Below are 23224 nucleotides of genomic sequence, written 5' to 3'. Positions count from 1 at the left end.
AGCTAGATCACTATCCAAGTACGAAACATTATTCTGTAAATACCAAAGTTAATCTGAAGACCTTTTTCACCTTAGCCCAGCCTTACCCTAGGTCAGAGAACCAGTTTTTGCATCTCCATTCTCTGTACAGTACAATAGATCCATCTCATCTGTAAGCTTTTTAGTTTTTTACCTTGCCCCAACCGTGTTGGATACGTATATTCATTCAAGTGTCAGACTCAGTTCGTTCAAGTGTCATTGTCAATTAGTGACCATACTCTTGTCAAAGTGTCAAGAATTTAATAGAGATTCATGTACATCAGGTAAATTGAAGAGTCTTCATAACTTAGGCTGCATAATATAATGTATTACATATATGTTGTATGTAACAGTTGTGTATTCATACCGGAAATCACCTAAGAATTACAGTTAAAGAATCATCGAAAGGAAAATAATATATGTTGTGAATCTTAGTCACAACCCAACAAAGATGGTAGTTCATGTTCAGTCAAATAGTGGATGCCATAGCACCCAAAAGAATCTAGGATCTAATTATACTTAGGTAAAGCTGTTGAATCCGCTGTACAAATGGGATGAACCAATACTCAAGTAACTGGCATATTAACGTAATGCTGGCTGCTGCATACACCTGCTACGAACAGAAATTATAGGTAAGAATGTTGTGAATGAACTAGTGAACTTCATTTCCTAGAAGCGAAAGACATTTAAGTGCGAGGCAAGGACTGGGGAAGGCAAATGACTCGACTTATACCTTTTAGTGTGAAATGTGTTTCCTGGCAAAAACTTTCCACACTTTGTCCACAGTCTGCACAAAATCAAACGAACCATAGTCAGAAGAAAAATTAAAACCAGAAAGAGATGCAGCCAAAAGACTCAAGGAAAGTGTAAATACCATACCTTCATATATCTACCATAATATTTTTGCTTAAGTTGGGTTTTAAGTTGGTGTTTCAGTAAACGAAAACGATTTGTTTCTGGTATTAAGGTCACTGAGACATAATGCTGTTTACAAGGGTATGGCAAGATTTTCTGCAGTGCCCATTTTGCAGTTAATGGAGAGAGAGTTTGTCGAGCCCTGCTTCTCGCTTTGTCTAGTAACTGCATATAAATTAAAAAAGAAAAAGATAGGATAACAAATCATTAAGATGCACCATACAGCAGTAAGACATTAACAGAAAACTGAGCTCCTGTGGTCATTTTTTGTTTTGCTGGATGTTCTTACAACCACAGTAAGCACAGATAATCAAGTTTGATTTTACTCTTTAACATTTTAACCAAAACTAAAGTGACTAGAGTGACTTCCAAGTTCCACTCCAAATTTTATACTGTGTATAGGGAACAACTTGATCATACTTTTGAACTTTTAAGTTTAAATAGAAGCCACTGGAAGATAAACAAATGGTAAAAACCATGATTTCACTTTTAGCAGAAGAGGGGACCATAGACAAAATAGGTAAATATATGTAAAGATTTCAGCTCAAACAGGTATCGACCTGAAATGTAGATTCCAGATTATTATCAGTATACAACCTCGAACGGTAGCTCTTCAAAATTTGAAAAAGCCAAAATATATTTTCCTGAAAGAAAGCAAAGATGAACCACTTAGAAAAGGGCACAGGTTTCTCACAAGAGAAGAACTATATACATAAAAAGAGTACTCGTATAAGCAGTACAGTCACTGAACTGTAATGGACTAACTCCAAATGACTAACTATATTGTCCGTGAATCTCAATTGTGGTGAAGCATTAAGAAAAAATTGGTATACAGATAGCAGATATATGAAATATCTATGTTATAATAGGGTAAAGCCTGGCATATCAAGGACCTCCTACCCTGCCCTGGGCAAGAGCTTTTGAAGAGTCATTAACATAATTTTGAACATTGACATGGGAGTAGGTAAGATAAGATGGATCATAAGGCTTATTACTTCTTTTAACCACATAAGATAAATAAGAGAATAATAATGCAGTAAATAAGAAAAGCATGGACATCAAAACCGAAGTATATGCAAGATGTGTAAGTTTTGTCATTAAGGAAAAACCTGCAGTTCATTTTCATGGTCCCTCTGTTCAATTTCAAGCACAGTGGAAACATCTTCTTCTGAAGGTCCATGCTCTTGCAGACGCAGTGTCTCATCTAAAGCGATATCAACCTGCATGCCAAGAACTTACATAATCATAACCACATTGTAAAGTGAGCATATGTTTTCTAGGATCACACAAAAGAAAGTACACTCTACACTCACCAGTGCGGAGGAGACATTTGGATCACATGAAAATTCGATGGTTATCTCACCCTCCAAATCAGCAGTTTTCGATGGCTTGCTATATCCAAAGTTAGAATCAACACTTACAGAATATATCTGCAACTCAAAAGAAACTGTGTTTAGATTAATCTAAAATTTAGGAGCCATAGTACTTTCTGACATAACCTATTTTACTTATGCACTAAGGTAAAAAAAATAAAATAAATAATCCAGTGTAACTTACCTCTCCATGTTTGAAACGGAGAGCCTGGGTCATTTTGGTCTGAAGAAGCTGGCTCAAAAATGTAGCAAACCACAGCTCTTCCAGCTTTACCCCAAAAAATAAAAAAATAAAAAAAGACGAAAAATAAAATAACCACCAAAATATGGAATTTGAAAAGAAAAAAAAAGGTTATTAGTTATGAATAATGCCGAATTTTAGTGGAGAAGTCTCACATACCAGGGTCTCACTGCACAACTTTATATTCAAAGATATATGGACTGAACACTGCGCTTCCACCATGGGACTTCTAACAATTTCTCTACAGTATAAAATAGCATCTAGAGAATTAAGATTTGGGTGGTGCTAAAAGATTCTAAAAAGAGTCAGATTGTCTTCATGTTTGTTAAATTCGAATTATTGTTGTGCATTATTACCTTACTACGTTTACAGGAGGACTACTAGGTAAGCCTTTAAGGTCATCCAACTTGAAATGAAACACACGTTCAGAAGGCTTTGGGATTCCACCCTACATTTGTAAATAAATACAAACAATGTAATGCTGCAAGTTTGTCAAGATCATGTTTACTTTTATCAGCAAACAAAATACAGGCTTACCAGATACTCTAGTATCAATGGATGAATCATAGCTGGATCAAGATTGCCTATAATCACAACAGTAAATGTCGAGGGGTCTTTAAAGCTACGGTCAAAATATTCACAAGCTTTCTTTGGATCAACTTTTGGAAGATCATTAACAAGCGGTGACTGCAAAAAGGATATGAACACTGCATTATTAAAAATCTGGTATGAGGCATAATATGTGGCTATGTGCAGACAATCATACCTTATAAAAGTAAGAATTTCCATATTTAATTCTTGTCACCCTATTTGTGAAGACACTGTAAGGATCCCTTTCATCTGCTCGAATCATTTCTTCTACTATATGTATCACTCTTTTAATATCGTCTTCATCAGGCTCCACACAGGTCACAAAAAGTTGATAGACAAGCTAGCATGAGGAAAAATAAGAGGAAAAAGAAAAATTAGCTATGCTATAACTGTGATTTGATTGAGTTTAGCAAGAAGCTAGGAAAGTCAGTACTATAAATAAGACGCATGTGATGATTCATCTAATATCCACCATTGCCACAATTGAGGATGAAGAATGGGATTTATTTGGTCATTATTGTTGAAAGTCAATCGCTCTAGTATCATAGTAATCTTACTATCATTGTGCATCCACAAACTCGTAAATGACACCAAAATTTTTAAATCATAAAGGGGAATACAATAACAGACCTGTAATGCAGTTTCTAGATCTGAAGGTGAACAATCACCTATGAAACTTCTAGTATATGCGCCAAGCTCTGTGTAGACACCAGCTCTCTTGCCAGCCAACATATCCTCTAAAACAGTTGGTTTATAACCAAACTGGCCAATCTCTCCAGTAATACTTGAGCTTAAAACGCAAGAAAGAAAATCACTTTCTGAAAGTTCTGAATAACCTCCATAAGAATATCCTTTAAAGATAACCTGTCAAACGAATACCTTTAAGAATATAGTACTGGCCAAATGAAATTTTTATGATGGTAAATTTCAGTTAGTCCTCTTACAATTGAATAGTTATATTCTTATATATGAATACGAGAAATCAGTAGATAACACATGATTGACAGAGAAGAAGGTGACACAATTACACATTACTGATAAACATCAGGGGAGTAATAAGATTACTTCAAAGAGATGAGAATTGGAGCATTGGAGTCTTTTTAAGTATAGTGCTTCAATTTGAATCTATGCAGACTTTGTCAAATCCCATTTTGTTGTTACTCTTTCAAAGTCCTTAAAATCCCAAGGGCAGTAGACCAAGAATATACAATTTTTTATACAGCCATGGGCCACATGCTATTATCAGTCTCTTTTTCTATTGTTGATTGTTTAGTCTTTTTTAATTATATATCAAAGGCTTAATGCTCTTTTTCCTTCTGATTTTTAAAAGAGAGAAGGAAGAGGGGAGGTAGGGGAATCACAATCATTTAAGAGCTAAGTAAAAAACAATGAGTGACAATTGTAATATGTCTTGTGAGTTGTGACATCACATACAATTAGTCTGTCCTCTAACTCCACACAATTCACTTGCGAGCACTAGCCTTTTACATTCAAGTTTGTTCTCAAAGAAGTCTTTTCTTCATATAATACAATCCAACTTTGTGCATCACATTCAATCACTACTAGCACGCCATGAAGTTAAAATCCAGGCAAGAAATATGACTAATATCTATACAGTGGTTACAAAAACTTGAACTCATAAGATAAGGATGCAGAAGCACATCCCAGACACAAGCACAGGGCTCATCTTTCACTTTATTAGTAAAAAAGGAGCTAGCCTAGACTTGACAATTTGACATTACAATTTGCAAGGCCAATCGACATGCAAAAACAACTATCAGGGAATCCTAAATTCCTAATCATGTCTTAGTTAATCATGTAATGCTCCACCCAGATATGTAAATTTGGCTATCAGGTTAAGACAATGACAAGGCCTGATAGCATCAAGGGTTTAGGATGAAGATCAACGATGTAATCATCAATTTCCAATGATGATCGTATTCATGGATTTATATTACCCTCCTCTGGCATATTATGTAAACATGAATATTGCAATACCTGGCGGTATGCATGATATGCAAGAGATGAAGAGTTTATGGATTTTACACCATTATAGACTAGTAGTTTAAGTTATACCTGGTCATTCTTGAAATCTGTACATTTGTAGCAAACCTTCATTCCATTTGACAAAACTAATTCAGTAACTCCAATATCTTGATATTCAGATTCTTCCAAAACTTTCCTGAATAACAGAAGACCTGGAGTTCAATTAAAATAGCCTAAAGTACCGCAACTGAGAAAGGTGTCATACAGTAGCAAAAATTTTGATTTGTTAGGCAAGATCTGCACACAGACAGAAACCTATCAATAACCCCTCACACTTACTAGGCCTGAAGCAGCTTTGTTAATTAATGAACCTAGAAACCTACAAATCTAAAATCATATTAAAGCTACTTGGTCAAGAAATAGAATACAGTGGACTCCCAAGTCATCGGATCTTATTCCATTAAAACATACCATAGGATAGATTAATAGGCCACAAGGCCCAAAAAAAGGCTGCTTTTTTCCAATAAATTCTAATCACAGCAGATTTTAGATCTTGTTGCTTCCATAGTTCCATTGGAATCAATAATACATATATTCAGATGACTAAAATTGCCAGTCTTACTTCTACAAGCCCCAACTTACATAAAAACTCTACTTTTGTATCTTGTACAGTTGTACTCTCTAGCCAGAAGTAAAAGATATTACAGTGAGGAAATTTGATGATAGCTTCTAATGCGGCATGGTTTAGTGAGAAACTCACCCAGGATTTGGCTTCACCTGGACGACTTCTTCTGGAATGATATCATCCTCCCAAGGAGAAATTTTTCCTTCCTGCTCAAGAGAATTTGCCTCTGACACAAGGTCCTTAAGATCTTTCTCTGTTACTGTGGCTCGAGGTTCAGTTATTATTATAACAGAACTTTCTGACATTCGTAACTTCTCAGAATACCTGGAAACCTCTGATGCCGATAACTCTGCTCGAATTTGATAGATAGTAATGAGACTTTATCTCCAGAAGATAGAAAAACCAGAAAACTTAAGCATTTGATCTGGACTTACGAGGCAGAATACTTTTAAAAAGCTGAGCCTCAAATTCAAGCCCAAGAACAGCTTCATCACGAAGAAAATGCTGAAAGACATACAGGAATTGATAAGGGGTAGCCAGAAGAAAAGCAGAAGATATAAATTGGTAAAAGGTGAGTTTGAAATAATATAGAGGAGAAAAACAGAAGAACTGCATTTACCTGCAGATACTGATACCGCCAGGTGCTTGATTGCATTTTTTCACGCTCTAAATAAGCAGACTCCATTTCTGCCATGATATTGGCACAGGCAATTGATATCTCACGCTCAGAGAAATCATGTGACCTAACCCTTGCAAGCTGAAATAAAATGAGTCAGATAATCATTCAGCTAGCCAGGGCAATACAGGCATGATCATAGACACATACCTCAGTTAGCACTGATGTCAAGGCTTCAAGTATACTTTTTTCTTTGCAAGATGAAGATATTTGGACGGCTTTAACTGGACGAACCAACTCCACTTCTGCTGCGGAGCATACAAAAAAGGGTGGATTCTTTCTCCGAGATATTTTAGTGAATCTACGGTTCAAAGCTGAACGGAACACTACTCCAATGAACCAGTCTTTATAGTCTCTTACAGTCTTAGGCTCATCATTTAACATCTTCCAATTTATCTCCACTGTAGTCTGTTGTCAACAAACATAGACCACATCAAAAAATACAGTTGATTGGCATTTTAAGTATTTATTTAATTATGGAGACAGAGTACTAACTCCTGATGTTTCTGGTTCAACTAAGCACGAAAACCGTGTTTCACCATGAAATGGAATCTTAGGCCCTGGGGAAATTATTTGAGGCTCTGGTGAATTAATATGGCCGAATTTCTGGGCTATCAACTCAACAACACTCTGAGAGAGATCAAGCAGATAAGAAAATTTATTCAAAGCTAATTTGGTTCAGAAAACAAAACTAATCAATTATGTTCATAAGATTAAAGAGATGTAACCTCTGTATTAGGAAAGTCGCCAACTGCTATTACTGCCATGCTCTGTAAATTGTACCACTTCTTATAAAATTGCTTTGCAATCTTAGCAGGAGCTGACCGAATCACACTTTCCAACCCAATTGGCAAACGGTTTGCATACTGTGTCCGATCAAAGTACCAACACAAAAATATTTCAAACTCACATTTTCTACTTGCTAGTATTCCTTGAAATTGAGGAAAAAGATGCAAAGCACAACATACACATAGAAGTTATTTGATAGGATCAACTACTCTTACAAAATTATAAGAAAGGAAAATTAAATAAATAAATAACAAAAACAAAATAAAAATAAAAGGTTTCATTAACTATATAATTGTTCAGTATGCTTCAAGACTCAACAATGATAAAGCTTTGGAAGCAAAAACCAGACTTTATGCAGAACAAAAAAGTTTCACATTACAGATTTCGACAGCATGGTGAAAGATCTTACTTATTTATGCCAAAAACACTTCCTACGAATATTATCAATGTGGAACAGCCACTACACTGCTCTACACTTATCAGAAGCAAGGCTAAACTGAGAATATCTTGCTATCATTGTAAGAAAAATGCATAAAGGGGAATAAAAAATGATCAAGCAAGTACACGGGAGCTAGTAATACAACGATTGGGAAACCTCAAACTCCACCTGCGATCCTCCTCCCCTCCCAACCACCACCATCACCACCACAAAGAATTTTTTGGCTATTAAGGTTAGCAGACTACACATATACATTGGATGATTTTTGCAAGGGATTGATAGTACAAGATAGATGCTAATTTGATTCGTGATAAACTGAACATTTACAGGATGCATCTACTCTCAGATCATATAACTTTAAGAACTTCATTCACTATTATAACTTCCTTTTTTTTCATACAGAAAGCCACATTCTAATTTCTTTTCCTTAATTTCAGTTTGCACAAACAATGTCTGTTTTTTGCATTTCGCAATACTTTTGGATACCAATTGACAATTTGACAGTACTAATAGAAGCTTTCTCATTGCAGTTTATTTCACGACAATACATCATGATATTATTCACTTGTTAACTACTAGAAAAGAACCCTTAAAGTGGCTCATTTATCAGAACTTTCTTAATTAATCCAAGTGAAAGGAAAAATAGTATACTCATTATAATGTAGTCTTTCGAGCTTACCTTGGAACCCTTCATTATTGAAGCAAAGGTTTCTTCGGACAGGCGACCACTAGCATCCCTGCCTTGTCTATATTCTTCAAGGACAGCTCCTCTTTCTTTGTCCAAGTCCTCTTCTGAAATCCGAATCTGCAAGTAAATGAAGGAAACACAGAAAATTATTGACATTTGACATTGATATCACAGACTAATAGAGTAGAAGACAGGATGGAAAAAATTGATAGAAACCTCAGAACTAAACTCTGATAAAATGGAAATCGCCTCAGACAATATCCCAGGCTTGTCAATAGGAACAAACAGCTCATAAACAGTCTCATCAAAACTTGTGTAAGCATTTCCACATGCACCAAACTCAGCCCCTATACTTTCCAAGAATTTTACAATATCATGATTTGTGTATTTTTTAGTAGCGCTGAAAGCAAGATGTTCAACTATATGAGCAATTCCTCGTTCATTCTCCTCTTCAAAAATAGAGCTGCCAATATCAAACAAATTTTGTAAATGACAAATGTTCTAAGAGCTTATCAAAGAAGGATAAGTGTTACCCATGACGAAGCTCAAAGGAGAGTTAGACCACTTACAAGCTCAAGTAAGGCTCCATCCCAAAACCATGTGGCAATGGGAGCAGTAGCTCCTCGAGCTTCTAAAGTGGTTATTATCACTTTCTTCTCTAATGTGTAATAGGTGACAACTAACACGTGCAGAATACATAATGAAGCTTAATAACGACGAGGAAAAAAATGTAAGCACGAAATAAAAACCATGTTCATCAGAACTAGTTCAAAATAATGTAAAGGATCATTGATCACGCCTACCACCCAACTACATTTAGGACCTATTTGGCGCGAAAATTCTGTTCATCCCCATTTATGTTATTTGATTAGCATCAATGAGTAACATTACTAATGAGTATTGCCATATTCCTCTAACAAACTATGATCAGTTATAACAGATTCCTTGATTTAGGGAATTAGTTAGACTTCAAACGCCAGATGGAGATTCCAAAAGAATATGACAGAAATGTTCTAACATTCTCTATGTAATGAAATCTCGCATAAAGTAGATCATAACATCATTTTGTATTCATTCAATCACAAACTCAGTTTTAGTATATTGGAAAAAATTCAATTCTGCTTTTCTTAACAATAACATAAACCAAGATTTAATCTTAAGTAAACATGAACAGCATCAAAGTGATGACGTACGCATACACGTACACTCACAATATAAACATGTAGACGGGATTTGATCCAAGATTATAAGTACCATTCTCTAAGACTATGACTTTAATCATTGAATAAGGGCATTAGTGGTTTTTCCCCAGAATTCACCATGTTACTCCATACTTTAGTCAAGGACATATTTCATTAATTATCAAAGTAGTACCGTCGTACCGACAAATCACACATGGTACAACCAATCACTAATTGGCTAATTGCTAATTCACTCACATTAAGTTTTTTACAAGATAACGACGTCTCAAAGTTTATAAGAGTGATATGCATTCTAACAAAGAAAATACAACACCAATCGATACATAATATTGTCGTGCATTTCTAAATTGATACAGAGTACTTCACCATATAATACTATGATTTCAAATTCAATAAAAAAAATATGATGGACCCCACTAAGCCATTTACAAGACTGAAAGCAATAATATTTTATATTTTTTCAAGAAAATTACTGTGATCAAGAAAATAAATGCATCATCTAATTCAGTAATCAAATTAATAATACTCAAGTAATTAAAAAAGCAATTTAGAAGTAAAATTAGAAAAATGGGTAAGAAAACAGACATACCCGACTTTAACAGCAAGAGCAAGAGCAGCTCTCATTTGGGGTTTGGGATTGCAGCGAACATAGTAAGTCAACCCGTTTTCCAAGAACCCATATTGAGCTCCAAAAGGGGTCGGATCAAGTAGTTGATCCGGGTCTAAATCGACCCGTTTAAGGGACTTGAACATGTGTTTCTTGGCCAACTCCTTAGTCTCTTTTGGAAGATGAGCATCCATTATTGTTTTCTCTCTCCTCTTTTTTACGGAAAGAAAGAGGGAAGAATTTGGGAGTGAGTGTCTGTTGATTTTGGGGAATATTTAGAAAAGGGAATATACAATATACTTAGATTTAAATAAATAATAGTAAGTTTCCATCAAAAAAAAAATTAAATAATAGTAAGTGAATTTGGTAATTTGTAGTTTATTTGTTATGGAACGTGATTAACACCCTGGATGGTTTTTTTTTTTGGTCTTTGATAGCCAATGACTAATTTTCACATATCAATTATACGAAGTATGGAGAGTGAAAGATAGCTCAAGTGGTTAGGCTTTCTCCCGATTTCAAGAAATTCTAAAATCGATTTTCACCCGCCCTTGTGGCTCTCTAAACACCAAAATAAAATTATACGAAGTATGAAGTACGGTGTATTAACCTTGTTCAATAAGGTGGGTCATTTAAAGCGACAAACTGATTTAAGACATATAGAGTGATTTAATTTTTATTATTTTGTTTAGGCTACACATATGTTATGTACTTATGTTAAAGGGTGTAAATTACCATTCTAATGTGAATGTGTTATAATTGTCAAAGTTACGTTTATAAAAGATTGTAAATGACAATTTCTATTCAAAAAAATGACGATCTTTACTTAAATCTTTGAAAAATGGTCACACATACACACACAAATCAACTTATCTTAGATGCTTAAAGAGCTATAAAGGACGAACGATGTTGATCTCTTTATATATCTGTAAACCATAAAAATTTCAAACCTGCAATAATTAATTAAAGAGACAGAAAATATGCAAAAACAATTATTTTTATTGATAGTTTGTGGAGTACAACTCTCATAGATCTCTTGAATCCTCTTTCCAAAGGGTTAGGGTTTTGATATGTTTAGAGTACGAGGCCTTGTCGGCTTATTCGATACTATGCACCTACAATGTTTGGTAGTAGGGAGGAGATGGGGTCTTTGTGACTTATTCCATCTGAGTCTCGTAGGAAGTAGATGGGGTCTTCGTGACTTATTCCATCTGAGCTTCCTTAAACCCTAGAAACGACCATCTTTATATAGACTGTCATAAAGTAAAAGATAATGTAACACCCCGTATTTTCATACTTATTTTCCTAATTAATTAATTATTATTTCATAAAAAGGGTATTTTAGTAAATTAACTTACTATTTGAATTTTGGAGCCAAAATGATATTTGAATTTTGGCGCCAAAATACTTTAAAACCTAATCATTATTTTTAGATTTTGGATAAGATTTATTATCCATTTATTTTATTTTAAAAACCAGATTATTTATATATTTTGGATATATTAATTAAAGCAAAAATTATATTTTATTAATTAATTAAGAAGTCCAAAAATTCCCATTTATTTAGATAAGAAGTTTGGATTTTCTATGTATAGAAAATCTGATTTGCTTAGTTATTTATTGGTGAATAATTGGTATTTAATTAATTAATTAATTAATTAATCTATATTATTTACACAATTATTTTATTTCTTAAAACCGAGCAAAAATCTTCCTAAATATTACTAAGGAGGTCCGAAAATCTGAGCGTGGGAAGCTCAAGATTTTCGGCCCTATTGGGTGATTTTAGGGGAAATTATTTTGGTATATTGTATTTTTAATTATCTCCCAAAAATCTTTTATTTTTCTTAATTCCATTTTTCCATCTTCTTAATATTTGATCATCATATTTTCTTACCTTTTATTTCTCTTGATTATTCCCCAAGTAATCTTCCTTGCCATATTATTTTTCATGACAACATACCTTCCATATTTTTATTATGCACAATCACCTTAATATCAAAACTTTCCATATTTCTTTCATTCTCTTCTCCAAGTAATTCCTTAATTCTTTTTACCATAATTCCTCCCACATTCTCTTGCCATAATTCTTGCATGAGCTAGCCTATAAATACCCCTTCATACCTCTCACATTCTTCACACTAATTCTCTTCAGTTTTCAGGCACTTCTATTCAGTTTTGGGGTTTTGCTATTTCACGAAAAATTGTTCCTCTCAAAAAATCCTTAAGGTTAGGCTCAAGAATCACCCAATTCGGAGTTATATCGAAGGAGTTATAGCCTCTGCAAGTTCTGCCTATTCTTTCCAACGCAATTCTTCTCTTTCTCCTTGGTTTTCTATCCTTTCTTCTTCTCTTTTCTTATTTAATTAATTATAATTATTATGTGGGATTTATAAAAATTATTATGACTAAGTTTTAATTAAATAAAATCATATTTTTAATGATGTTTATGAGAAAATAATTTAAAGGTTCATGTACATTTAGTTGGGGGGTTTTTTAATTTAATTGTTGTGATTATTTATTAACCTTATATTAATTAAAGTTATATTTAATTGTAGGGTGTTTTCGATCAAGGTTCTTGAAGTATTCTTTTGAAAGGTTTGCTAGCAAGGGTCAAGGTACGTTTAGGTGACTAGATACCTTGAAAGTGATTGGTTTGAATAACAGGTTTGATATGATTTTATTGGTGTTTGAATTAAATTGAATTGAAATATGAATTATGGAATAAAGCATGTTTAATTAATTGGTTTTATTAAATAAATTGGAGTATTGATTTTTATATCATGATTTGAATGATTTAAGTTTATTATCATGTTTTAAAGGTTTGATTTAGAAAGTATGATGGATTTAATTAAAAAGGAGTTTGAGATATATATTGGAATTTATGAGTTAAAGAAGTTATTGATTATTTAAAAAAAAAAAAAAAAAAAAAAGCTTTACAAGCATGTTTATTTTATTATCCCACTATGCGGATTTATTGAAGACTATGGACTTTGTATGACCTAGTCTTTCTCCAAGAATAGCCTTGAAATAGTAGGAGACTAGCTTGGGGGTGTGCACACTTAGAGAGGAGATTGAGTTAATTGAATGGTTATTGAGTTTTCGAAATAATTTATTTTATAAATCATTATTATTGAGTATTGAGTTATTTTGAATATTTTGAGAATGGAATTTGGAATCATAAATTGGAATTTATTGGATTATTATTGGAATTGGTTTTAAAAACAAGTTTACTAATAAATTGAGTTTAATTATCTTGCACTTATCGTACTTAGCATATTTTGCTAATCCGTATTTCTTATTTTGTTTTGGTTCGCTCTATTTACCGTAATGGTAAGCAGTGTTGACTAATTTCAGGTGAAGTCAATGATTGAGCATACAGAGTCCCGGGAATGGTTTCACCTAGATTAGGAAATATTGGTCTTTATATTTTATTTGAGTACTCATGACAATAGTTACTATTTATGATTTATTATTAATAAAGAAAGAGTATTGAAGTTTCCGCTGCAAGTTGTTGGTTTTATTTTTAGTAAGTTGAGTAGCCTTGCGTAATCACGCGGTGGTAATACGCCTAAGTCTATCCCTACGGTATAATTATATGTATTATACTGGTATTTCCATAGAGGGAGATTTGGGGGTGTTACAGATAATAATCTATGAGATTTTGAAAATAAATATCTTATATTTTTTTGATATTATCTCCTTATTTACATATATCTGACACCTAATAATCAACAAAATTTCGGTGTCAACAATATCATCCCAAAAGCTTTAACTAAATAAAATCGATGACATCTTTATTTTTTGGCTTCACAAATCTTATATGCTATGCTAGGTCATTAATTACCTTAAACTTGTGAATAGCAAAACCTCAATGTTGTGTATTTTCTGAGAGTGGAGGATAGCTCAAGTGGTTAAAGGCTCCCTCCCGATTTCAGAAGATCTTGAGATCGATTCTCACCCCCGTCATTTGTAGCTTTCTAAACAACACACACGCACAAAAAAAAAATAAAAAAAAAATAAAAAAATGTTGTGTATTTTCTAAATATGACAAAAGTTAAATAATAGTATTCTAAAGGATCCAATTTCAGTATCCTTCTAATAAACCAAAACTTTACAATATTAAAAGATCCAAAATGAAATTCTTATCTCACTCCCCTTTTACCCTTTCCCCTCTCCTCTAAAAATGATTGAGGGTCATGTCTTGTGCCAAGTCCATGTGCTTTGGGGTTGACTTAACCCAGCGCACAAGTTATTTGTCAATTCATACCATGCTGTAATTTTCAACAGGTTGGCCCAAGGCCACATGTCAGTATGTCACTGACTCATAGTAGTGTTGTGCGAGTTGTGCCATTCTTGCGAGCATAGCCAAGTTTCGTTGATTTTAGCACATTTATTATGTCGTATTGGGGCATATCGTGTTATACTTTGTCATGTTTCTCCTATATAAAAGTCTAAAGAATGAAGTCAATGAACCGACACACACAATAACATGTCGTACATGCCATGTCTAGCTTTGTGTTGTGCTTTTCTCATGTTGTGCTTCAGACCGCCCAACCCAATATCATCTATACTCTTCTCTAATCTTTACTTTCCTCATCCACTCCACTGTTTTTAAGTTACCTAATATTGACAAGGTTATTGTTTTGAATTTATTTCTTGGTGTACCAAAATATTACATCCATGCATCATGCATGATTTGTCTATTTTGCTACTATTTGAAATTTCATACATGTACCAAAATATTATAATAGGTGTAAATCATTATCTTGCAACAATAATTTGACGACACTGTCAACTATAACCTTCTATTTTTTTTTTTTATTTAATTTTTTTTTTTTATACATTCCATTAAGAATTTGCTAGCCTACAAATAATTCAATATAATGTAATGAATAATTCTACCTTAATTAAAAAGTACATTCAAAATAAAAATTACATTAAAAACCCACTATTGCAAAATGAATCATCTAAGAGTGAAGCTATCTCACTGATTTTCTCCTCAAGTTTAGAACCAACTACAACATCATCAAAAGATTCAGACAACAAATCCATCCAAAACTCATCTTCTTCACCACAAACCGAGATCGATCCCGAGCTTTTTTGATCAAATTCCACATAACTTGATAATGACCCTGAATAGCTTGAAATCTCTGGAGTCATTGAACCACTACTAGTGTAGCTTACGCTTACAGTAACATTTTCTTTACCTTCTCCAACGTCGAAAATGCCACCTTGACCTAATCTTGAACTCATAATACTTTCATTACCTAGAGTTTGGTGATTGAGTGTACTAAAATCTGTATTTTTGTAAGATGAAATCACAGAAATATTATTATTATTATTCTTGAATTTTTGTGATGATATTTTTTTCTTAAGCTTTGTGTTCCAATAATTCTTCACATCGTTGTCTGTTCTTCCTCGTAGATTCGACGCAATTACTGACCACCTATATAAACATATACATATAAACATACAATATGGTTAGTCCATGCAATATTATTTCAACAAAACAATATTCAAAATAAACTTATGATAGCATATAAAAATAAATACTTGTGCATATATATATACCTGCTGCCTATGTTGTGGTAAAGTGATAGTATTATATAATCTTCTTCTTCAGTGAAATCATCATGTCGAATATCCGGTCTAAGATAATTCAACCATCTTAAACGACAACTCTTCCCGCATCGATTTAACCCTGTCTCAAAAACATTAGGTTAGCTTTAAACATGAGGCCTCGTGAAATCTAAGACATTACATATCTATAATTATATAAAATTCCGAAGTTACAACTAACATATATGTAACGGAGTTAGTACTTAAATTATATCTAGGACATTAAGAGTTTATTTTGGTGTTAAAACTAACCGATTTTTTTAGGGAGTGAAATCCAGTTGCCTCCATTGCCATATTTCGCGACAAAGTTTACAAGCATTGCATCTTCTTCAGCAGACCATGGCCCTTTTTTAACCTTAGCTTTGTCACAACATGGTGATCTTCCCATTGTTGTACACTTAGCTTAATTTAATTAACTTTCAAATATCCGGCGACTAAGTAATTTTAGTACTTTGATTGCTCACTAAATGTATTGGGAAAAAAAAAACTAGGAATATATGTTGAAGTATGAGACACAAACACTATATGATGTACTACGTATTATGTAGTACTTGTATATATATATATATATATATATATATATATATATATATATATATATATATATATATATGAAGACCATGGTATAAAATAGAGTTCTTAGTACGGAATTATTGACTAAGTCTGACTATTTTTTAAAAAATAATATAGTGTATACTTCGTATGATACATGATTGGAATACTTCTTTGTTTTTTGGTGAGAATTGAACCGAGTCAAGGAAGATAGCATCAGATGAAATAAACTTCTTCAATGTTTCAAAAAAAAAAAAGGAAAAAGAAAAAGAAAAACTTCTTCAAAGTATACAACAATGTCATTGCTGATTTTAACACGGATATAGAAAATAGTAGCAAAAAAAAAATGAGACATTTATATAGGAAAAAAAAAAAGTTTACTTATTTTAAACATTGAGTGTAATTAATTTTTTTTTTTAATTTAAAATTTGTATAAAAGCCAAAATAACTCAATAGACTTGACAGATAGAGTGTTTGGGTCACTATTTCACTAATAAGCCACTTAAATATTAAAATGATAGTTTCATTCAAAAATTAATTGATAACGGACACGTAGTAGTTTAGCTTTTTTTTTTTTTTTTTTTTTTTTTTTATTTATAAGTAAAGAGTCGAATGGTATCAATGAGAATTCCCATCTTTTTTATTGTTTAAATCATGTAATTTTTACTAAATTCATATAAGGGCTAAAACATAAGTTTCAATAATAAAAACTAACCAAATGCCATAAATTAATACAGTTCACATTGTTACATTAGCCTCAGTGCCTCACGTAGCTTCTTATTACGTGACGCTGTTAAGTGTGGACGGAGGGTTCCCTTTCACATTAGAATTCAACAGAAATATTTTTCAATTAATTTACCTTAATGCACGTTTTTGTACAGATTAATCTAAGTATGGAAAGTTTTACCTATTATAACCACAAATTCAAATCTTTTTATCGTAATTTGACCCTCTCAAATCAACACTTTTTTTACTTTGTTCTTAAAAAAAAAATATTAAAATCAAACTAACAGATATATAAGTAATAAGTTCATACATTAAATGATTGTGTCAAAAAAAAAAAAGTTCATACAATAAATGCAACTTGTGACTTGAGGTCAAAGGAAGTACTCATGCCTTCTAACCAATGTGACTTGAGGATAGGGACACGATACCCAAATGTTTAAAAAAAAAAAAAAAAAAAGTTTGAGGTCAATTGACGGTGTATGGTAATTATTAGTACTTCCTCTTTCCATAATACCTTGCTTGTTTTGACATGTTATTACACATTTAACTAAATATTTTAATTAATTTATACAGATAAATAAAAAAAAAATTGACTTTTACCAACAAAAAAAAAAAAAAAAAAAAAAAAAATTATTTTTTACCACCAAAACTTTTAAAAATTTTATTTTACCACAAAAAAAAAATTAAAAATTATTTTTACCACCTGTCGTTAAAAAGCTAACGGAATTTTTTAATTTCTTCGATTTTCTTGCCAAACACATGGTTTTTAGGGGTTTTAGGAGGCATTTTGGCCCCTATGATCCAATTTGAGGTTTAGAATTGACAAAAAATATCCGAAAATGCTTCTTTTTTGATGTTTAAAAATACTTCAATTTGCGTGAAACACGCAAAACGAGGTATTTCCGATCTTTTTTTGTCAATTTTGACCCTAAATTGAACCCAAAGAGCCAAAATGCCCCCCTATACCTGTGAAGGACATATTTTACCCACGAAAATCGATGGATTTTATTTTAAACCGTTATATTTAACTGTTTTCTTGACGATATGTGGTAAAAAATAATTTTTAGAAATTTTTTTGGTGGTAAAATAAAACTTTTAAAAGTTTTGGTGGTAAAAAACAACTTTTTGTTTTTTGTTTTTTTTTTTTTTTTTTTTTTGGTAATAGTAAAAAAAATCCAAAATAAAATAACTACAAGTACAAAATATTGTTAGATTAGTCTCAATGTACAGAGTATGTATATTTTAATACAAGAAGTTTTCTTTTTTTTTTTATTATTTTAATAATTTTTCTAATGGATAGATGGTAAAAATTATGATTTGGACGTAATGTGTTAAGGGATGCATGGAGTATGTCATGGAGGAAATAGTTAATCTCATGAAGCCATGAGTTTTAGAGAGTGAGAAATAGCTCAAGTGGTCGGTTAGAGCTTTCCTCCCGAGTCCAGGGATTCTATGATCGATTCTGATAGAAATGTATGGAATGTTTTTCCTTGCTTCGTCATTCATATTGACTGAATATATATACAAAGATTACAGCATAATCCTAGGCTCTAATCTAGGAAACTAACTATGCTATACACGTATATCAAGGACTATAAAATAGGAGGATAATTATTAGAGAATTATCTCCTTTGACTTAGCAAATATGTACAATATACTTAACACACCCCCACAGTCGAAGCGGGAGGGCAACGGACGCTAAGACTGTCCCTAAAATCCTCAAATAAAACTCGCGGAAGACCTTTGGTAAAAATATCCGCTATCTGATATCGTGACGGCACATGTAGAACCCGAACTTCCCCACGTGCAACCTTCTCTCGTACCAAATGAATATCCATTTCAATGTGTTTTGTACGTTGATGTTGAACTGGATTTCCCGACAAATAAATAGCACTAACATTGTCACAATACACAAGAGTAGCCTTTTTAATCGAACAATGTAACTCCAAGAGAAGATTCTGAATCCAGCATGACTCGGAGACAACATTCGCCACCCCTCTATACTCGGCCTCAGCACTAGATTTTGACAATGTGGGCTGGCGTTTAGACGACCAAGAAATCAGATTATCACCCAAGAAAACATAATATCCAGACGTTGAACGTCTCGTATCAGGGCACCCACCCCAATCTGCATCAGTATATGCGACCAGAGAAGAAATAGAAGATGGATATAGATGTAAACCAAATTCAATAGTACCCTGGACATACCGAATAATTCGTTTGAGAGCAGACATATGTTCAACCCTCGGGTCAAGCATATGTAGACAAACCTGCTGAACAGCATAAGAAATATCCGGTCTGGTGAAAGTAAGATACTGGAGAGCCCCTGCAAGGCTCCGATACAGAGAAGGATCATCAATAGGAGCACTGGTAGTAGCTCCTAACTTCGACTTTGTGTCAACTGGAGTCGGAGATGGCTTACACGTTGACATCCCTGCACGGTCAATTATTTCCTCGGCGTATTTACGCTGTGAAAGAAACAAGCCACCCTTATGTCGAGTGACAGCAATACCCAGAAAATAATTCAGAGGACCAAGGTCCTTCATAGCAAACTCAGAGCTAAGAAGTGACATGATAGAGCATCGGAGAGCATTAGAAGAAGCAGTCAGAATGATATCATCAACATACAATAAAATGTAAGCCATGTCAGATCCTTTCCGATAGATAAATAAAGAATTATCCATCGTGCTGTTGGTAAAACCAAGAGATAACACATAATCAGCAAACCTCTTATACCAAGCCCTGGGTGCCTGCTTAAGTCCATAAAGTGACTTATTTAAGAGACAAACATAATCAGGATGATCCCGATCTCTGTAACCAACCGGTTGATGCATATAAACAGTTTCCTGCAATTCACCATGTAAGAAAGCATTTTTAACATCCAACTGATGTATAGGCCATGCCTTCGACAGAGAAAGACTAAGAACAGTACGAATCGTAGCCGGTTTGACAACCGGACTAAAAGTCTCGCCACAATCAATGCCAACCTGTTGAGTTTTACCATCACCTACAAGACAGGCTTTATGCCTCTCAAAATCACCGTTAGACTTGACTTTATGAGTAAAAATCCACATAGAATGAATAACATTCACATCAGGTGGATGGGGCACCAACTCCCACGTCTTATTTTTAATAAGAGCATCATATTCATCATCCATGGCCATTTTCCAATTCGGATCACGCAAAGCCTCTACCGGATTACGAGGTAAAGGAGACCTCACAATCGCAGCATTACAAGAGTATTTTGGATTGGGTTTAAAAATCCCATTCCTACTTCTAGTCACGACACTGGGCTGCTGGGCAGGAACTTGTCTAGAAGACTGACCCGAATCTGAGTGTGGGCCTGTCAAAATTGCTGGCCCAGAAGGAGGGGAGGTAGCGTGTTGCTCTTGGTCATGAGATGGTGATGTGAGTTGGGCTGGAGAGGTGGGCTGATTTGTTTGTGGAGATGGTGGGTCCGTTAGTGGTGCGGAAGGCACATGGTGGACCGGTGGAGAAGGATTGTTAGTGGGCTGATTTGTTTGGACTTGTGGAGTAGGCGTGAGGCCAGTTTGCTGAAGGTGATTGATAACATATGGAGATATTCCATTGTCAAGAAAATCATAATAATGTGAAGGTGGGGAATGCAACTGTGAAAATGGAAAAACATTTTCATCAAACAAAACATGCCGACACACAATGATTTTATTAGTGGATAAATCAAAACACTTATACCCACGATGGTTATTAGGAAATCCCAAAAAAAACACAAGGCATAGACCTAGGTTGCAACTTATTAATAGTTATAGCTGGAATCAAGGGATAACACAAACACCCAAAAACCTTTAAATGAGCATAAGACGACACTCTTTTATAAAGAACCTCAAGAGGAGACTTATTTCCCAACCCTTTACTTGGTAGAATGTTAAGGAGATATGTTGCCATTTGCAAAGAATGATGCCAAAAAGAATGAGGTAAGGATGCATGAGCAAGAAGGGTACGAGAGATATTATTAATTGTGCGGATTTTTCGCTCGGCTTTCCCATTTTGTGGAGATGTATGAGGACAAGAAAGACGGAATGACAACCCATTTTTCTTACAAAAATCCCAAAAAGGTCCATTATCAAATTCCCGCCCATTATCACATTGAATATTTTTAATAGTTCGCTCAAATTGAGTGGAAATATGGGCCTTAAAGGTTAAGAAAGTATCATACACATCCGATTTTCGTGCTATAGGAAAAGTCCACAAATAATTCGAAAAATCATCCAACAATACTACATAATATCGATGACCCGAAGAGCTCAAAACAGGTGAAGTCCATAGATCACTATGAATAATATCAAATGGCATAATAGTATTAGACGAAGAAGCAACAAAAGGCAACTTAATATGTTTTCCAAGTACACAAGATCCACAAATACTAGAACAAGAAAGTCTATTACAATCAATGCTTTTATTATGCCGTAAAACATCTAAAATAGGAGCACTTGGATGGCCTAGACGATCATGCCAAAGCTTAGGTGAGATGACGGCAAAGGTAGATGAGGTAGCTTGATTGGGAAATGAAGAAGAAATAGGATAGAGGTCCCCCCGACTATCACATCGCATTATTGGCATCCCCGTCCGTAGGTCCTTCACAGAAAACCCAAAAGGATCAAACTCAACTGACACAGAATTATCAGTAGTAAATTTTCTAACAGAAATAAGATTTTTTATGAGTTTTGGAGCATGAAGGACATTGTTTAGGGAAAGGGACGGACTCGAAGATGACAATTTAGTATGACCATATCCTTGAATTGGAATAGTATGACCGTTTCCAACAACAATACTATTATTTGGATGATTGCTCAAATTAAAATAAGACGAGAGAGTACCTTGGGAGGACGTCATATGGGAAGTTGCACCGGTGTCCATGTACCACGAAGGATCGGGTTGACTCAGCGACATTGTATGCATAGCTGATTCGATGTCAGTAGGAACATAAGTAGGTTGCTGCCCAAATGACGCATAGGCTTGCTGTGGGTAGGCCTGTTGCTGATACGGAGGTCTTGGGCCCAAAAGGCCTGGCTGTCTTTGTTGGGAGGGAGGCCTAGCCCAACCTTGCGTAGGAAATCGGCAAGGCGGGATAGGCATCCATCCCCATCTCGGGAAATTTCCCTGCTGCCAGTACGACGCCTGCTGCTGGCCACCAGAGGGCTGCTGCTGTTGGCCACCGTTGCCACGGCCGCCGCCGTTCTGTCCCCGGCCCTTTCCTTCACTGCCGGAGCCACGACTAGCACCATTACCCGAATTATTTCTGCCACCATTCTTGCCCTTTTTCTGTCTTGGACCCTTAGCTTGCCCCGAATTGTCATTGTAGACCGTCAACTCATCACAGGAAGCAGCGAGCATTGCAGAATCAGACCCCGTCATTGCTTCTTTGGCCATGCCGGCCTCTTCTAAGGTAAGCATTGACCTCGCTTGATAGAAAGGAGGCAGGGGATTGCTCTGCCTTATGAGCGTTCCCACGCCACTGTACGCCTTTGTGAGGCCACCCACCAATTGAAGAACCATCCTACTATCCGAAACAGGTGCTCCTACATTCTTGAGTTGATCGGCGATCGATTTCAGACGCTGACAGTACGCCGAAACATTAGGAAAGTCCTCCAAATGAGTACTGGAAAACTCTTGCTCAAGAGTGACGGCCCGAGAATGTTGGTTGTCTTGAAATATGTCACGCAGCCTATTCCAAGCTTCCATGGCCGTAGCACCTGGTTCGATAATGGTGTTGAGGAGGTCACAAGAGATGGTAGTATATATCCACGATAAAACCGCGGCATCAAGGGTTTCCCATAGTTCCTTTTCTTCCTCGGTAGAAGGAACCTTCTCCTTGCCTTTGTCGTTGCCGGCAGGGGGAATGATATGGTGAAGGACCCGATGAGATTTTGCGTGAATTTTGAACAATTCTGCCCACGTAGTGTATTGAGAATTATCCATTTCTAGAATAATGGAAATATTGCTCTTGATGTTAGGTACTGCAAGAGCCGGATGAAAAGAAGAAGCTTTGGAGTCACCCATGGAGAAAATAGAAAAGAAAGAGATGAAGAAGAAGAAGATTGACAATAGTGAGCAGTAAACCGAGGATAGCAGCGGAAGAGACGAAGGATTTTGCACTAGGCAACTGATACCATGATAGAAATATATGGAATGTTT

The 23224-nt window shown here is 34.7% G+C and overlaps 3 protein-coding genes across 5 annotated transcripts; all 3 read right to left on the bottom strand.

Moving 5' to 3' along the window:
• Nucleotides 1–307: 307 nt before the first annotated feature.
• LOC145579916 (zinc protease PQQL-like) lies at nt 308–10473 on the bottom strand. 3 transcript variants are annotated; one of them, XM_081637219.1, is made up of 23 exons: nt 10133–10259; nt 8911–9020; nt 8558–8804; nt 8333–8458; nt 7154–7291; nt 6921–7055; nt 6576–6833; nt 6369–6506; nt 6184–6253; nt 5885–6098; nt 5215–5320; nt 3769–4002; nt 3314–3478; nt 3085–3234; nt 2904–2995; nt 2707–2788; nt 2491–2574; nt 2247–2363; nt 2043–2153; nt 1494–1577; nt 898–1098; nt 752–805; nt 308–628 (listed from the first exon to the last, which is right to left on the bottom strand). In XM_081637219.1, the coding sequence occupies exons 2-22, from the start codon at nt 8928–8930 to the stop codon at nt 755–757; spliced, it is 2823 nt and encodes a 940-aa protein (XP_081493345.1). In that variant the 5' UTR covers nt 8931–9020; nt 10133–10259; the 3' UTR covers nt 308–628; nt 752–754. The 3 variants fall into 3 exon arrangements, with proteins under 3 accessions (XP_081493345.1, XP_081493344.1, XP_081493343.1); XM_081637218.1 differs by lacking the exon at nt 8911–9020 and having other exon boundaries at nt 308–631; nt 10133–10473; XM_081637217.1 differs by lacking the exon at nt 8911–9020 and having other exon boundaries at nt 10133–10472.
• A 4612-nt stretch (nt 10474–15085) lies between these two features.
• LOC145577652 (transcription factor MYB94-like) lies at nt 15086–16160 on the bottom strand. Its single transcript, XM_081635130.1, has 3 exons — nt 16025–16160; nt 15725–15854; nt 15086–15599 (listed from the first exon to the last, which is right to left on the bottom strand). The coding sequence occupies exons 1-3, from the start codon at nt 16158–16160 to the stop codon at nt 15086–15088; spliced, it is 780 nt and encodes a 259-aa protein (XP_081491256.1).
• Nucleotides 16161–21346: 5186 nt separating this feature from the next.
• On the bottom strand, nt 21347–23008 carry LOC145577651 (uncharacterized). Its single transcript, XM_081635129.1, has 2 exons — nt 21907–23008; nt 21347–21664 (listed from the first exon to the last, which is right to left on the bottom strand). Exons 1-2 carry the CDS (start codon nt 23006–23008, stop codon nt 21630–21632), a joined length of 1137 nt encoding a protein of 378 aa, XP_081491255.1. The 3' UTR covers nt 21347–21629.
• Nucleotides 23009–23224: the final 216 nt, after the last annotated feature.

This window comes from Chenopodium album, chromosome 14, assembly GCF_948465745.1.
Source record: "Chenopodium album chromosome 14, dcCheAlbu1.1, whole genome shotgun sequence".
NCBI classification, from domain to species: Eukaryota; Viridiplantae; Streptophyta; class Magnoliopsida; order Caryophyllales; family Amaranthaceae; genus Chenopodium; species Chenopodium album.
Note: the sequence above shows the minus strand (reverse complement) of the source record. Positions and strands in the feature narration are given on the sequence as shown.

What these genes read in the sequence shown, in the direction of transcription:
- LOC145577652 (XM_081635130.1), bottom strand. Translation starts at nt 16,160, where the DNA reads ATGGGAAGATCACCATGTTGTGACAAAGCTAAGGTTAAAAAAGGGCCA. An exon ending in TTCACTCCCTAAAAAAATCG is followed by an intron (nt 15,855 to 16,024) that starts GTTAGTTTTAAC and finishes TTTTTGAGACAG; the next exon opens with GGTTAAATCGATGCGGGAAG. An exon ending in TACCACAACATAGGCAGCAG is followed by an intron (nt 15,600 to 15,724) that starts GTATATATATAT and finishes ATGTTTATATAG; the next exon opens with GTGGTCAGTAATTGCGTCGA.
- LOC145579916 (XM_081637218.1), bottom strand. Translation starts at nt 10,344, where the DNA reads ATGGATGCTCATCTTCCAAAAGAGACTAAGGAGTTGGCCAAGAAACAC. An exon ending in TATCAGAGTTTAGTTCTGAG is followed by an intron (nt 8,459 to 8,557) that starts GTTTCTATCAAT and finishes ATTTACTTGCAG; the next exon opens with ATTCGGATTTCAGAAGAGGA. An exon ending in TTTTAAAAGTATTCTGCCTC is followed by an intron (nt 6,099 to 6,183) that starts GTAAGTCCAGAT and finishes AAATTCGAGCAG; the next exon opens with AGTTATCGGCATCAGAGGTT.
- LOC145577651 (XM_081635129.1), bottom strand. Translation starts at nt 23,008, where the DNA reads ATGGATAATTCTCAATACACTACGTGGGCAGAATTGTTCAAAATTCAC. An exon ending in CCATATGACGTCCTCCCAAG is followed by an intron (nt 21,665 to 21,906) that starts GTACTCTCTCGT and finishes TTTTCTGTGAAG; the next exon opens with GACCTACGGACGGGGATGCC.